This window comes from Pyrgilauda ruficollis, unplaced genomic scaffold (genome assembly GCF_017590135.1).
Source record: "Pyrgilauda ruficollis isolate IOZ18807 unplaced genomic scaffold, ASM1759013v1 scaffold31, whole genome shotgun sequence".
Taxonomy (NCBI): Eukaryota; Metazoa; Chordata; class Aves; order Passeriformes; family Passeridae; genus Pyrgilauda; species Pyrgilauda ruficollis.
The window spans coordinates 4,267,148-4,283,782 of record NW_024524489.1 but is presented as its reverse complement, the minus strand read 5'-3'; the positions used below and the strand labels follow the sequence as shown (position 1 = coordinate 4,283,782).

The 16,635-nt window shown below is 46.4% G+C and overlaps 2 protein-coding genes and 1 long non-coding RNA gene across 7 annotated transcripts in view; 2 read left to right on the top strand and 1 right to left on the bottom strand.

Annotated features, from left to right (window-relative positions):
* The window catches only part of EML6 (EMAP like 6), an 82,190-nt gene extending 78,944 nt beyond the window's left edge, over nt 1-3,246 (top strand). Inside the window, exons 38-41 of the mRNA XM_041473927.1 lie at nt 419-607; nt 1,541-1,761; nt 2,480-2,642; nt 3,139-3,246. Coding sequence (XP_041329861.1) covers nt 419-607; nt 1,541-1,761; nt 2,480-2,642; nt 3,139-3,246 — 681 coding nt within the window. The remainder of the gene's footprint in view (nt 1-418; nt 608-1,540; nt 1,762-2,479; nt 2,643-3,138) is intronic.
* A 779-nt stretch (nt 3,247-4,025) lies between these two features.
* LOC121357112 lies at nt 4,026-6,556 on the top strand. The gene is made up of 2 exons (XR_005955685.1): nt 4,026-4,235; nt 4,798-6,556. It is a non-coding gene; the product is annotated as an uncharacterized LOC121357112 (long non-coding RNA).
* Nucleotides 6,557-6,582: 26 nt separating this feature from the next.
* RTN4 (reticulon 4) overlaps nt 6,583-16,635 on the bottom strand; it is a 40,919-nt gene continuing 30,866 nt past the window's right edge. For all 5 annotated transcript variants that reach the window (XM_041474121.1, XM_041474122.1, XM_041474123.1 and 2 more), the window contains 5 exons: nt 15,018-15,156; nt 9,875-9,944; nt 9,169-9,215; nt 8,054-8,112; nt 6,583-7,652 (listed from right to left, as the gene is read on the bottom strand). In XM_041474121.1, the coding sequence (XP_041330055.1) occupies nt 7,610-7,652; nt 8,054-8,112; nt 9,169-9,215; nt 9,875-9,944; nt 15,018-15,156 (358 nt within the window). In that variant the 3' untranslated portion in view covers nt 6,583-7,609. The remainder of the gene's footprint in view (nt 7,653-8,053; nt 8,113-9,168; nt 9,216-9,874; nt 9,945-15,017; nt 15,157-16,635) is intronic.

Here is a 16,635-nt window from a genome sequence, read left to right as displayed (position 1 = left end):
CAGAGCTCGGCTGCTTGCCTGAATTCTGCTTGTTCTTTAAAGTCACAAACCCCCCATGGGAGTTACTGAGAGAGTCTCTGACGTGGAGCACAGTCGAAGTAACGGAGTCATTTGACTTGCTGCAGTCACTCTTGCGTGGGTTTAAATCGTAGATGGGAAAGGAGCAGTGATGCTGCACAGGGAGGGACCTGTCCAGCCGAGCGCTCCAGGGATGGTCTCTGTTTCATTTTGCTCAGCAATCTGACACATTCCTTGATAACAACACCACTGAGGAATGTTGGTTTATATTTCCAGTCAAGTAGCCATTAACCAATTACAAGCTTAATCTGTTTATGTTTTTTCCAAGCATTTGCCAAGGAAGCTCTGGCAGTTTAAACCGTGCGGTTACTGTTACACTGACCACCTCTCTCCACTCCAGGGGAAAATCTTAGTGGGAACAAAAGATGGAGAAATCCTTGAAGTAGGAGAAAAAAACGCTGCTTCAAACTTGTTAATTGACTGTCACATGGAGGGGGAAATCTGGGGCTTGGCAACTCACCCCTCCAAAGACATATTTATCTCTGCAAGCAATGATGGAACAGCCAGGATCTGGGACCTGTCGGACAAAGTGAGTACCGCGAATGTAAAAGTGTGAGATTAAAAATGAGCAGTTTATCCAAGCATGCGTTTTTCCAGCTGTGCCTTTGAGCAGCCCTGGAATGAGAACAGGGTTTTGCCTCTGTCCTGAGCAGGTTGTGGTCATGTTTGGCACCAGCACTCCCAGAGGAATGCAGGGATTCACCAACACACCTGCTCATGGAGTGCCTCTTGTTGAGCATTATTTATTTTGATCCAAATCTGCAGGTTGGGGGATCAAGGAAGCATTTTAATTCCACATTGCCTGTCTGGGTGACAAAGACTGTGCTGTCACACACACAGCCCCTGCCCATCATTCTGCCTTCCTGGCAGGCACGCCTCCCTCTTCTTCAGAGCCTTCCTTTGGAACTCTGCATGTTGCCTTAGGGATTTTTTCAAGTTAAATTGACTAACAACAACCATTTTAAAAAACAACAAATAAAACATTTAAAAAAAAAAAAAGTTTTCAGCTCATTTTGGCCAGCATAAACCTTTTCAAAAGCTTGTTATCTGAGCTAACATGAATAATTTTTAATGAGGAAAATTTATATACTATAAATACAACCAGCTAGGTGAAAATGCAAGAGCTTTCTAGGACATTTTCACATATCAAATGAAATGGGAAAGCTCTGTGCCAATCAGCAGTTGTTGAAGATGTCAAAGTCACCTTTGAAACAAGTTAGGAAATAGATTTTTCAGCTTGTTCTGCTAAAGAGTCTTTTTTCTGGTGTGAAACTCGATGTCAGTCTAGAGAATAATGCAAACATGAACCCCCCATCCAAATCACATCTCTGTTTTGAAGTCTGCTTAGCGACATATGCCTGGTGGGATGCGAGTCTCGGTGTGACATTTCAGGTTTATGTTTAGAGGGAAACAGAGTGGATTTGTTTTTAATTAAGCAAGTTTTATACTTTGTGTTTGGAAGCCGTCCGTGTGCTGGGGAGGTGTGAGCCTGTTGCGTGTGTCCCCGCAGAAGCTGGTGAACAAGGTGAGCCTGGGGCACCCCGCGCGCTGCGCCGCCTACAGCCCCGACGGCGAGATGGTGGCCATCGGCATGAGGAACGGCGAGTTCGTCGTCCTGCTGGTCAACAGCCTCAAGGTCTGGGGCAAGAAGCGGGACAGGAAGTCTGCAATTCAGGACATCAGGTAGGAGGTGCTCCAGATACACAGCCCTGGCTCAGGGGAATGGCCACGGAGTGCTGGGTGGATTTGCAGAGGTTTTGTAAGTGTGTGTTTGTTGAAACCTGTGTGAGCTGGTGAAGGGCACTGTGGTGGTGCTTTAATTCAGTTACAGCCAACTGCACAGCCGTAATTACGGGAATTCATTCTCCAAATTGCAGTTCCTGTTGCTGACTCCCAGAGGATTGGTGTCTCTCTGCACACTGTGCTGTGGCTTTATGTGAGCGCAATGTTAACATCATTTAACCGCAAACAATGTAGAATAGAGTCATGGAATGGTCTGGGTTGGAAGGGACCTTAAAGCTTATCCAGTCCCACCCTTGCCAAGGCAGGGACACCTTCCACTATCCCAGCTTGCTCCAAGCCCCATCCAACCTGGCCTTGGACACTTCCAGTCATGGGGCTGCCACAGCTTCTCTGGGGAACCTGTGCCTGGGCCTCACCACCCTCACAGGCAAAAATTCCTTCCCAATATTCCATCTAACCCTGTCCTCTGTCAGAGATATCCTGAGTCTTCCTCTTCTCTTAAGCATCAAGTTTTGGTTTGGGTTCAGTCTTGCTGTTGATAGAAGGTTTTTTGTGTTTTTCTTTAAAGAAAAGTTACTGTCACGTTAGCATGAGAAGCAAAAGCAAATCTTGCACCAATACAGCCAGTGACATCCCCACTCCATGTTGTATTGTCTAGGATCAGCCCGGATAACAGGTTTTTGGCAGTGGGCTCACAAGAACATACTGTGGATTTTTATGATCTCACTCAAGGCACAACCCTGAACCGAATCGGCTACTGCAAGGACATTGCCAGTTTTGTCATACAGATGGACTTCTCTGCAGACAGCAGGTACATCCAGGTATGTCTGGGATAGCTCACGGAGTGCTCGCCTTTGTTGGGCCACCAGAACGAGGTGGAGGCTCGAGCTGTGCTAAGGGCAATGGAAGGGGTACAATGCTGAAAAAGGAATTGTGGATTATAACCATATGAAAGCCTTTCTCTTCCTCCCTGAGGCTGGGATGTGTGTGAGAGCTCAGTTGTTTCAATTAAACTGTTAATTTAAAGGGGCTTCCTTCAGAAATGTTTCTGATTTAGTAAAATTATATTGCAATAAAGTAAAGCATCAAAGTGAGAGAATATCTGTCAGCTCTGCATGTGAGCATCTCCTTCCATCATCATCCTGTAACATTGTTACTCCTTTATATCACACGTGATGAATTCCAGATAATGAGGAAAAAAGAGAAATATTATCCTAGATGTTTAATTGCTGATAAAACCTGGTGAGACTGCTGGAAATCTTAAAGAAAATGATGTGTTTAAAGCAGTTTCCAGGTTTTTCCTTTCCCACTTTTCAGGTATCCACAGGTGCCTACAAGCGTCAAGTTCATGAGGTGCCACTGGGAAAGCAAATCACAGACCCTGCAGTCATAGAGAAAATCACCTGGGCCACATGGACCAGGTAACACCCAAGGGGAGCGTGGGGCCAGCACTGGGATCAGGTCACAGGTTGGGGGTGTAAATGCTGAGATGTCCCCAGGGCCTGGCAAACCTGCGAGAGCCCTCTGGCTCTGCTTCCCCAGAGCTCCATCTGACACCCTGGGGGTTTTACACACAGCTGTGGCTGTTTGGTGTCTGTAGTAATTAGTGCTGTTAATTACACCGGGGGCTGTCACAGAGCCACAATGGCTCATTGCCACTCACCCCAGGCCCCTCACACAGCTCTGGGACACTCCAGGCAGCCTTGTCCCACATCAGCAAACACCAGCAGCATGGAAGGCCTGGAAACGTGCACTGATTGTGTGAGAGTTCTGAGTGTCATTAAAATGTGTTTCCTGATGTGGAGACACAGAGTACATGCACACACGTACACAGGGTGCACACAGAGTGCACACAGATACACTCAGACACACACACTGCATAGGCACAGACACACAGGCAGACACTGCCCACAGAGCAAAGACAGGCTCACAGCACACACACAAACACATGGAGTGCACATGCACGCTGCACCTACAGTCACACACAGACACGTAAACTCTGCACACAATGCATGTACAACACACAGTGCTCACATTGCAGGCTGCACACATTGCATACACGCAGACAGAGCAGCTGTGCACAGTGTATTTCACTCACACACACACAGTCTGTACTTCACACACCCAATGTGTTTATTTTCTGCTCCTGTCCGTGGGGCTGTGCCAAAGGCCAACCCCTGCTCTCCCCCCTGTCTCCACAGTGTGTTCGTGTGGCGCTGCCTCTGAGGAGCCTCTGGCTGCTGCTGTCCTGCCCCAGCGAGGGCTGCGCTGGCCAGACAGCCGGGAATGCCCCTCCGGCTGCAGGAATCCCAGCCCTGCTGCAGGCTGACATTTCCAGATCACTCATCCCAATTTACCAAAAGGGAATGGGAGCTGGCCTTGGAAAGCCCAACACCCTTGTAAAGGAAGCTGAGGTTTGAAGGGTAACCTGGGGATGCCAAAGGGATGAACAGTTCACTCACAAAGCTGCTTTTGCCTAATACTGTGTTGTTCAAACCATGTCTGAAAAGGGAGAAGATGCTGACAAAATGCCGGGCCCTTTAATTTCCAAATTTGTGGCTTGAACAAAGTTCAAAAAGTGGGTGGGTTTTAACCACACCTGCTTAAAACTCCAATTTGGTGCACTCAGTAAAGCTGGGAGCATTTAATGAGCAGGCTGGGGAGAGGGGAGGTAACCCTTCAGCTTTCATTAATTGAAGGAGCAAAGTATCCTTTTTTTTTAAGTCCATTTTATTTTTAAATATATATATATATTTGGCAGAATTTTCTATCCATGAAGTGCCTTGGAATAATTTTCTAGTAGTTTGGGCTGCAGCCTTGCCTCCCCCCACCTGCTTTCCACACACGGTGCTATGACTCTTACCCAGAGGAGGGCTAAACCATTCTCACCTTTTCCAGCTGGGTACTTACATGATCCCTGTTTTCTGCTTTGGTTTTTAATACCTTCACAAGTGAATTCCCCACTGTTTCCCACAGCGAGCGGCTCTGTGCTGTCAGAAGGCCAAAGTGAGGCATTCCAGCTCCTGGCAGCTGCTCCTGCAGCCAGCAGTGCAAGCTGAGCTCCAACAGTGAGTGAGAGGGTTTGGACAGACTTGGTTCAAGACATTTTAACACCAAGATTGAGGGAGTCATTCCCCAAGTGTTCCTGCATGCTCCCCCTTTCTGGGAAAATGTGTTTCACGCTCCTACAGGCAGTGGTCAGCCAGAATCTTGGCCTGGTGGGAAAGCCTCCATCAATCCCTATTTCCTGTTCTGGAGGAGGGTCCCAAGCCTCCAAAGGAATCCCTGCAATGTTCCTGTAGCAGGGCTGTGTGTGCCCTCCAGCCAGTCCATGCTGCCTGTAAGTAAAACATAAATCCTCTGGTACCAGGAAATGCAGCTGCTTTTTTTTTTTGGGGGGGGGAAGCTCCTGGTGGCTGACTCTGGATACTGTCCCTGTCCCTGCTTCTCCCTCACCCCACAGAGCCCCTTGTCCTGGCCTGGAGGACAGCTGAGATCCAAGGAGAGCTGCCTCTGTGGAAAAGTAGAACCACGGACAGATATTCCCAAAAGGCAACTCAAACCCGTTGGTATTTGTTAGAACATTTTGTCAAAACCAAACACTCAAGGGACAGTGGAATTGGAGACAGTTTAAAAAGGAATAGCAAATATGGGCAATGCAAAATATGTATTTAAGATACTCAAAATTCTGGGCATGGACCAATATCCATATTTTGAAATTACCTTTCTTACTTAAAAGACATAAAGACCAAAATAAAACATTTAGACTTACATTTAGTCTCTCTCTGAAAAGCAATAGTGCTTTAGTCCCAGTTCAGGACAATAGGATTTTGAACTCTGGAACCTTCCTGCCAGTCCATTTCTGCTGCCCACTGCATAGAAAAGTAGCAAAAACATCCCATTAAAGGAGTGGATTCTTGTCTGTTTAACACACAAAGTGCTTCAGCAACCTCAAAGAATCACTTTTTTTTTTTAACAATTGAATTTATTAATGCCTTATATGACTATACAGCAGAGCAGTTTGTCAGATACACAGTACAAGTCCCTATGCAGTCTTTTTTTCAAAGAAACCTTCGGGATCGAATCCTGTTCTGTCAGGTGGTGCCAGCAGTGAGCACCTCTGCCTGTGTTGTAACCACTCATGTTTGCCTTCCTTCCACGTCGATTGTATCCCAAATAAAACCAGTTGTGTGGCAGAATGAATTAATCAACAGTGATGTGAGAAATATCTTCAAGCAATAGTGTCTGTCAGGAAAACACTTACCTACGGTTTGTATGTTTCTATGGTCTGGCTTCCTGTATAAAATGCTCACAAGTAATGCTGTATTTTACTGTAAACTGAAATATTAATGCATGAATTTCTATTTTTCAATGGTCAAGGTGCCATTCATTTAAAAATCTGCATCTCAAATAAATTTGTACACAAGTTTTCAATGTCCAGCTCTTCAATCAGAACCAACACGTTGACCTGGAAAGATTATTGGGACTTATTTCCTTCAAACTTGAAAATGGCATCAACCATTCCTGTCTCAGAACTCCAAGAACCCGACACCCTCTGGAGCACCCTGGGACACTGGAGGTGGCCCTGAGCAGCTCCTTCAGGCTGCAGAGGAAGAAAAGGGACCGTGACAAACCCGCCCTGCACCGCGCTCTACTCGGACACTACTGCCACCACCATGGACAATGGATATTTATCACAATGAACTTCAAATAAACACAAATATGTTAAACTTGCCTCAAGAAAGCCAAATACCGGTATCATTTTATGTCTATAAGCTTTATTGATACTTGGGGTTTTGGGGTTGGTTTTTTTTTTTCCTTTTTTGTTGGGATTTTTTTTTACATTTCACAATGCATTCCACAGACTTAGTTCAGTACAGCTCAAACTGCAAGTGTATAAATTTTCACTTATCATTTCTTGCATAACAGGACAGGGCTTTAAGTTTCCAAACAACATTTGCAGCATTAGATACTCGGTCCACAGATTATCAGAGTCTGAAAGCTGGAGAATTATTTGCTCAAGATCAACTACTGTACGTTTGTGCAACAAAGTGTATGCTGTAAGTTTCTTTTACTCTGTGTGGAGTTCTTTGTTCATTTCTTTTTTGTTGTTTCCAACAGATGCCAGTGTTTACAGAGACTTTTTAGTTTCTCAAGCTTGTGTGCTCTGGAGCTTGTCCAGGCCTCAGTCAGTTCTCTGAAGTACAAAGCACTGTGGAGCAGCTGAAAGATCTAAGCTTTGTGAAACACATATATATATATATATATTGGCAATTGATAAAACAAAATCACAATACAGCTATACTCATACCAAAAAGGCAAGATTTTTCAAAACTTGCTAAACTGGTATATTCTTCTAAAACATCTCATTTTAGAAAATCTGCATCAATCTACACAGACCATACACAGTGCACAAACTGGGAAGTGTCCTCCTCTGCCCCACCTGCCCTACACCTCCGGAACGCAGCAGGAACTACCTCTGATGAAGCAAATGTACAGCTGTCTCAGTCGTTTGTATTAGCCAGTGCTGCACACAGGATAAGGAAAGATGATTAGTTTTAGATCCATACATAGCAGCTTACAATACTTAAAGATGATGAAACACATGGCAGTCAAAACAGTTATTTTTCCTCAAACACTGCGTTGCTAAAAAATAAAGATCTGTGAAATTGCACTGCAATGTCAAGGGGTTTGCTATTCCCTGACCCTCCCCATGTAAATCCAATGAGTATTTTTCCCCTTAAAAGATGAACTTCCTTTCCTATTGATAAGTTGCTTCAGGTTTTTTTTATTCAGTTTTGCGCTTCAACCCAGGGATCTTTGCTTGGATCCTGCAAGAGGAAAAAGAAAACAGACAAAGGTAAGTTTGAGTAACGGACAAAAAAGGAAAGGTTAAACAGAACATGTGAAAAGAACCCTCACAACACAGCTTTATACTCAGAGCCCAATGACACTGCTGAATTTATCATTCCCCCTCAATGCACCTGCTGAGGGGCTCAGGTATCACTAATGGGTGATACCCACACACAGATTTCTATTAGAAATAATAGAGGCTCATTTCAATCCAGCATCAGCAATAAAGGAGCTCATTTCCTAACCAGTCCAGAGTTAGAGACCTTTTCCCTCCTTGGCCTGGCACATGGAAGAACACATTGGTCCTAGACAGGAGTGCCACATGTGCCAGGAACTGTTATCAGTACAAAGGAAAATAAATAAGCCCAAACCAACTCACTTTGCCATGGCATCTTTGACATTCTTGTTCACAAGTCCCAGGTAATGGTCGATTTGGGCCTGGAATTGAAGCAGAAAGAAGTTACCAGAGCCCAGCTCCCCCTCTGCAGCCTGGCTGAGTCCCACAGAACTGTGGGGGAAGTGAGAGCTCAGCCAGGGGTACTTCCCAGTGTGATGCCAGAACTCCAGGAATGCACCCACCAGAGGGCACAGCGGGCAAAGCCCCAAAGGAATGGATCCCCAGCTTCTCTCCTTGGTCCATCAAGCCCCAGTTATGGGTGCAGGGCTGGGCCCCTCTGGGCCCCACAGAACAGCAAAGCTGCTTAGCTGGGCTGGGCCAGGTAACCAGCTTAGGCTGCAGCCTGGCCAGAGGATTGAGCAGCTCGGGTTAAGCCCCACACAGTGTCCGTGCTCCTGCCTTGGGGCTCCAGGGCTCCCTTTCCCTGTGGAGGAGGGGCCTGGGCAGGACCCCATGAGGCTCTGCCATCTGCTCCTGCCTCCCCCCAGTCCCGGCCCGGCCCCCACGGTGGCCTTGTTGTTGAAAGGGGAGACGAAGGGCTAAGCCAGAGCTGGCTGCCCCCTCCTGTGCAGTGACCTGCCCAAGACAGCCCTGGCCATAATTTAATCAAAAGTATTTTACTTTGGCTCCTTCCTCCCTACTCCTTTTACATGGGAGTCTCTCCCCAAGAGCAGCCCTGGACCGGGCCAAGCAGCTCCCACCTCCTGTTTTTGCCAGGGCTACAAATTCCACAGAGCTTTGGGAAACCAACCCTGAATATCAACTCCAAAAGGTATGGCAGGATTAGCACACCATGCCCAGTGCTGCTCCCGTCCTGGCCAGAGCTGGACCAGCAGAAAAGGCCTCCAAGCTCATCAGGCCTTTTCCAGAATTGTTTGCTGGGGAAAACCTCTTCTTCCACCAAGGAGGAAAAGGGAAAGCACACACAGTCTGAACTTCAAACTGAACTAGTGTGCCCTGGCCCTGATTCCTGGGTAAAGGCCTATTTTAAAAGCTTTAAATATTTCAGAAGACTGAAATTAATTTTAATTACTTGTTTCTGGTTTTGCTTCAAGCTGATTTTATGAAACATTTAATGAATTCTATTAAGCACTCACCTGATGTCTCTCATAAATAACAGGAACACTGAAGAGCGAAATCAAAGCTGGAAAAGAGCACATCAAATGTATAAATATTGACAACAGGGACGGTGTTCAGGCAGAACAAGGGTTTCCACACCTTGCTAAGTCTTGCAAAAAGGTACAAGAAAAATGAACAATTAAGCCCCGTGCACTAATTGTTGGCCAGAAAATTCAAGAATCCCTACTAAGGAGAGCCTGGGCTGTTCTCCAGGTCTCACCAACAGTACAGTTAAGGCTGTTCACAGGTCACTTTTTCATGGTGGGTCATGCAAATTCTTCCCAAAGGCTGCTCAGGCATCAGTTGGTTCTGACATCTGAAAGCCAGCCTGCTCTGGGATATAAGAAATTAAATCCTGCAGTGGGACATGGCCACAGCAGATCCTGCACCTCCTCCAAAGTCCCAGCACAGCAATGACATTCAAGGCAGGCCAAGCCTGACAGGGACAAGCACAACAAACCTGCCCAGAAACCGTGTAATGTCTGGAAATCAGCAATCTCAAGGAATTCAACAACACAACTCAAAATGAACTGTTCTGTTATCAAAAAAAGGAACTTAGAAGTTACTTAGATGTCCTTAGAACACCTTAAGGCTACAGGATCAGCCTCCCAGTGCTGACCAGACCCCACTGCCTTCCCAAGGTTATGTGGTGTGCCAGGTGTGTAACACAAGTCCAACACTTACCCAGGATCAGTAATGTCAGACCATTGAACAAGGCACCAACGTAAGTGAAAACCCACATCAACACTGCGAACTGCAAGGGAAAAAGAGCCCGTCAGCACCCACTCTGTGCCCAGGACATCCCATTTGCTGCAAACACAAATACCCAGCTGAACAGCCCCAAAGTGCACTTCACCCCTGCACACCTCCTGTAACCAGAGCTGGCTGATGAGATGGCTGAAGGATCCAGTAATGGGATACGTGGCCTCCTGCGTCCAGGTCACGGGGCTGAATTCAGCCCGAGTCAGCAGTGCCCAAACACTGCCCTGTGCCTTCTCAGGGACTGCCAATTCCATGGTGAGGAACGAAGGGCAAACACACAGCTCCTACCTCCCATCCTCCAGAGAGAGGGGACAGGCCAGGCTAAGAGAGGCCAAAGGCTGGTACATGACCAGACAGCCAGAGAGAAAGGAGGTCACACATGTGTGTGGTGGCCCTGCTGCCACCCAAGTGTCCACCCACCTGCCCAGCCACGCTCTGACCGGACCAGGCAGAGGCTCTGACACAGCGGAAAAAGCCTGTCTGGAAATAACAGGGTAGGGTGGGCTTGATTTACCTTTTCTCCTTCAAAAAACCCCAAGGCACTTTGGATGTTAAAAAATTTAGGAACAAGAGGAGTGAAAAGTGCTCTAACACGGAAGCTGGCTCCAGGTCTGAGCCAAGCTCAGAAGCAAAGACATCCCTAAAGTCCCACACTGCCAGCTCCCTATCTCAGCCCCATTGTCCCTCCCTGCTGACAGCATTTGTCCAGCTCCCAGTGGGACACAAGCTCCTCTTCCCAGCTCCACACAAAGGTCTGCCCACATTCAGTGCCAGGTGGAGTGTCCCAGGCACACCTCTGACCTATAGCAGGGGGAGGGGACCCAGGGCTGCCAGCTCTATTTCAGGGTAGGATTCCTCCTGAGGAAAATCAGCCGCTTTCTTCTAGAGTTGCAAGACTGCTGAGGAGCTGAGCAGCAGCCAGGAGCAGCAGCTTTCCCAGTGTTTATTCCTTGCTCTGCACAGAGCAGACACCCCCAGCCCAGATCAGCTCAGCACATGGGGCTGTTTTCCAGCAGAACGCTGGACAGACACCATGAGAAGGCTGGCACTGGCACCAGGAGTGCAGACCTGAGCACAATGAACAACCCAAGATGGAACCACTCCCGTCAGCAGGAGCTACACCCAAGGAAAGGATGGGCACAAAGTGCTGGCAAGGAAAACAAGGCATGGTTGCAGGACTGTGGGTGTGGGCCAGGACCCTGGTAACTGGCCTGCAGCCAAGGTACTCTGAACTTACAAATCCCAACACCCAATTTTAGCTTATCAAAAGATGTAAAATATCCAAACCAAACAAAATCAACAGCCAGCAACAAGATAAGGGCATTGACAGTCAATACAAGTTTAATTCCATGATCCCTGCAACAAAATCAAGTTGACTTCAAGAGCTTCACTCAAAACTCATCCTGCTCAAAATTCAGGTGCATTAACTGCAAGTGATGCAGTCCTTTATCTGTCAGCACTTCTGAGATGTGACAAAGAGCACAGGGAGGAGCACAAAGTTAACCCTTGGAGAGGCTGCAGCATTCCCAGCAGCTGAGGGGCTCTGGCAGGTTTCTCAAGGAAAATAAAGCAGATTTGCTGAACTCCCTGGCCCAGTTCTACCCTGCAATGCCAGGGTGAGCCTGGAGCTGATCTCTGCACCAGGCATTTTACTGGAGCAAACACCTCCATGCTGGAGCAGCCTGCACGTGCAGCACACCCACCAGAGAGGGAAGAAAGGCACCAGCTTGCACTGGGCAGAGAGCCCCCGAGTGTGTGATGGTTTACAGTGGTTCTCCTGCATCCCCACAGCTATCCATGACCTGCTCCCCATGGACACAATTCCTGAAGCTCAGCACCACCCAGCCAGCTCAGCAGCCAGGAACACTGCTGATGACTCTGCCCAGGGCAGAAAATGTGAGTTTACGTAAGCACACGGGTAACAAGACAAATCAATCCCAAAGTCCAATAATTATCAGAACTATATAATTATTTATTTTAGTAAGCATTGAATTTATGGTTCAAGAAAGAGCAAAATCCAGGAGTTCACATTTGACTACACAAGCTTCTCTCCACCCAAAGTCTGTCCAGAGCAGCATCAGGGCAAAACCATGAACTGCTGCATGTGCAGGTTTTAACCCTCCTCACCTACAGTTCTGGATGGGAGCGGGACTCTGATCCCACAACTCCTCTCTCTGCACTCCTCAGACACTTCAAGCAGCTCTCCCAGGATTATCCATCCTGGAGTCCATCTCAATCCCACATTTACGTACTTGTCTCTATTTTCTTTTTCTTATAAACTACGCAAACCCAGAGACCCACTCAGACACAACAAAGCTTACCTGAAACACTCCTAAGAGACCTTTACAAACACAAAAAACCTTCCCTGAAACACCTCTAAATAAAGCTCTAAGACAAGAGAAAGAAAGCAGAAGGCAGCCAGGATCCACCTCCAGAGCTGATTCTACCCCTCCCATCTTCTCAGGATGAAGGGAAGCTCAGGAGCCAAGCCTGGTCCTTCCAAGGACCTGCACACCAGTGCCAGTCCCACTTTTGCCAGCCAAAATGGATAAATCCAGAAGTGCCCCATGCCCCTTCTTTGCTACAGAATACAGAGCTCTGTTCCTCAAAGCCTCAGCTGAGCAAGAGCAGCGGTGCCCAGTACCAGCACAGCCTTTACCAGGACAAAAAGCAGTGTCTCCTGGGGCTCTGGCAAGGGCTCCTCTGGAGTTACTCCTCAAGAGCTGTGAGGAATTTCTCCTTGTGCGGCATAAATATTTAGAGTCCATTTTAAGACTTCCCTGACTGAAGCATTGTTTAATAAAGAAGAAAAAAAATCTTAACAAGACAGATTTTACAGTCAGAACTATTACACACAATGAACTGACCTGCAGACATTTTCTACATTAGAGCTCTGTAACTTGAATTATACATAAACATGTGGTTTCCTAGAGTGAAGATGTTTAAACTACACAAGCCAAGATATTTTTATTTTTTAAACCAGGGCCATTATATTACATAAGACCCTGGAATCCCAAAGTTCTCCTCAAGCACAAACTCTTCAAAATCAGTAACTTGTGCTTGTGAACTGTCCTGACATTCACTGGTTTCTGATAAAGGGTTGTTTCCAACTACCATAAATTAGACTAATTAACCTACATAAAACATTTAAATGTCAGAAGGAGAGAGGGGAAATGAATTAGTTCAGCTGAATAAACACATCTTTCCTATGGACTGTAGTATTTTAAGTGATTAGAGTGCCTTGAAGACATTCTGGCTGGAATTAATTCTGCTTCTAACATAATTCCTCCAGAAGGCCTTGTTTTTAGACCAGTGTTCACTGGAACAGCAGTTGGCTTCTCACTGCTTCCTTCTCCTTTACTGCAAGGGGTTGGGATCCCTACACAAATGGTGTGAGAAGTCTCCTAACTCAGACCAAGGCACGGATCACAAAGGGTTTGATCAGGAACACAAGTGACCTTGTGATTCTGAGTTTTTCTGTGCTGTTGAGAATCAGATCCAAACAGGACTTTGGCAACAGCACTATTGATCGTGTCTCAAAAAACAGGAAAGAAATGATTGTGCAGAAAGCTGATTGTGCAGAAAAGAATGCACAACCAGCTCCTCAAAAGCCTTTTCCTGCAAAGTCCTTCAGGAGCCAGGCCAGTACTCCACCTCCTCTCTCCCTCCTGAGAAAAGAAATCTGTCCCAGGAGCAGCAGAGCCTCCTTACACCTCCTCTTGCTTCCAGAGGGAACTGCCTCACTGCAGGAGCCTTGCAGGGCATCAGGTGCAGCTTTTCTGGCACAAACTGTGTTTAACTTAGAGCACAATGAGAAACTGGATCTGCAAACTCTGGCTAAGATTCCAAGATCTGCCTGCAGGTTTCTATTGCACAGTTACAACAAAGGCTTGGACAGCCTTCCTGGGTTTCCCCAGTTTCACAAGGAACCCCTCCCCCAACTCCACAACTCAAAGGACTTTACAAAGCACTAAGTAAGGGGATTTACTGCAGGATAAATGCAAGTTTCTTCAAGAAGATTAAGCAAACTGCAAAAGAAGTGGACAACACACTGCACTAGGTAAAGGAAACACCAGTTTCAAAAATAAAGAAAGGCGATTAGAGCTTGAAAGGAGAGAATACAATTCTCCCAGAACAAACCTGAAGGGTTTTCAGCTAATTCTTTTATTTTGGAGGGGGTTTTTGGTGTGTTTTGTTGGGGGGTTTTTTTAGGGGTTGTTTTTTGGTGGGTTTTTGTTTGGTTTTTTTTGGTTTTTTTTTTTTGGGGGGTTTTTTTGGGGGTTGTTTTTTGGTGGGGGTTTTTTTTTTTTTTTTTTGGTTGTTGTTTTTTGGGGGTTTTTGGTAAATTTTGTTTAATTTATTATTATTCTTCACAGTCAGTTATGCTCTGCCACTCTTAGTAAATCCCATTAAATTCTACATGGATGGACTCCAGCTGTTATACAGCATTGCTCACACTGGGTAATTTGCAAACCCCATTTCAGTAATTCCCATCACAAAAAACAGTAGCTTCCATTCCCAAATCCAGGGGCTGGAACAAGTGTTCACCTCCCCAGTAACCCAAGGGCATCACTCAGTCTTCACCATTCCAGCAGAAAGTGGAAAAAGAACTCCTGTTTAAAGACAGGGAGCTGTGCACTAAACACAAACAGAAAACCAGCTCCAAACCAGGCTGGGACAATCTAGCCCAGAGCCAGGTTTTCCAGAGGGACACACACACATCAGTGACACACTCCCAATGCCCAGATTGGAGCATGGCTTGTGTTTTTAGAAGATTCCTGCTGGGAGAGGCACCAGCAAGGAGCTCGAACAGGGAGCTGCAGGCAGCCACGGCCTATTTGTGCTTTCCATTTGTGTTACTGCTCTGCCCACATGCAGACCAAGTTATCCTTTACAGCCACCCCATCACTGCAGGCAGCACTCGGTATCCAGCCCTGTGCCCAACACTCCCGAGAGCAAACTGCACCTCGTTATTTACTTCAGCAGAGCCATTGTTCATTCTGCAAGGACCAGCAGGCTTTGCTAACCTGGGTCAGCAGCCATGAACTCAGAGAGGCAAACTCACCTTGAGGGAATCCACCAGGTCATCGACGAGGAAGAGGCGCCGCAGCTCCCGGACGGTGCCATTCACGTGGCCCAGCACGACGTTGCTGTACTTCTGGATGAGCTCCTCGGACACGGCCACATCCGAGTCCAGGTAAGCCCTGCAGGAGACAGCCAGGAAACCTCAGTGTGGAAGTGCTGCAAACTTGATCCATGTGTTAGATACAGAACCAATAGAACCTCCTTTTTGTGCTATAGAGAAACAACTTCACAGCGTGAGGAATGCTGAAAGGACAAACAGAACTAACCCAAGTTATTCTTAGCCAACCATTTTTTTCTCACTGTTCTTTACTCAGTCACCTGCACCAGGGGCAGGCTAAAACAAGGGGGGAAAAATCCTACAAAAGCAATATATCCATTTCTGCCCCTGGAAGGCCCCTGTGGAGTTACCACTAAGCTGCAACAGACTATGGCACAGCAAAATGAGCTAAATTTCTCATTTGTTAGAAATAATTCTTACAGCTAGTGAGAGCAGTTTTTACATAAAAGATATAAAACCCCTATCTGGCTGTATGTTCTTTCCACTCCACTGTCACTTATCTGTAGTTGCAGTGGCTACGGCAATTTGGAGTCTTTAAACAAAGTATAAATTATTTATCTAATGTGCACGCTGCAGGCAGAAGGAGCAACACAGCACATCTGTAAAATGGAGCTCATTTTACAGTTGTTAAACTTTTGTTTAGGGGGATTGTGCTTTGGGGTGGTTTTGTTTGGGGATTTTTTTAAATACGAAAATTGCACAATGCTCCCACGTATGTCATTTAAGGCAAAGCTAAACATGACCCTGTGGCAAGTCCAAGACAAATGAAAATACTTCAAATGGTAACTGCTGCAAGTGGCCATTTCAAGGCTACATTCTGCCATCCACCCTTGGCTTCCATCTGCTCACCCTCCCCAGCTCATCCACAGGACACTCAGCACCTGCATCAAAAATCCAATTCTCCTCATGGGATTTTTCTAGTAAAAATATCCTTCTTGTGGATAAGCTATACAGAAAATAGTAAGCAATCAGATATGCTGGGCAAGAATGTCTGGAAGCTACTTAGGAATATCAGTATTTTTAGAAAAAAACTGCAGAAAGAGCACAGGTAGAAGTAGTTCTGATTGTTCTTGCTAAGAAAAAGCTTGAAATTGTTGTTTAGATAATGAGAGGCAAGCAAGATTTCAGCTGGGAATATTCACCCTAAAGGGAGGGTGTTTTTTCCCCAGAATTTTGTCCCACAGACTGGCTTCCACTGGAAAAGGAGCCACTGCACAGGATCTGGGAGGAATGGAGGGAAACCTACATTTTGCTTTGCCTTGCAGAAGATGGGAACACTATCAGATTAGTAAGAGGGCTGTAGACAGAGAGGCAAACAGGACTTTCTGAAGACAGCAAGGGGAGACTGAGCCAATTCTCTCATTAATAACAGGGAGAAGCAAGGCTGGGCAGAGTGGGACAGGGCTGGCAGGGAAACAGGAAATACACAGTCCTCACAAGTCCTCACAACGCAGATTAATAAGGTTTATTTCTCTTAAGAGGCAGTTCTGCAGCAGTGGGTACCTGGATCCTGTCACTGACTTAGCAAGTGGGAAGCACA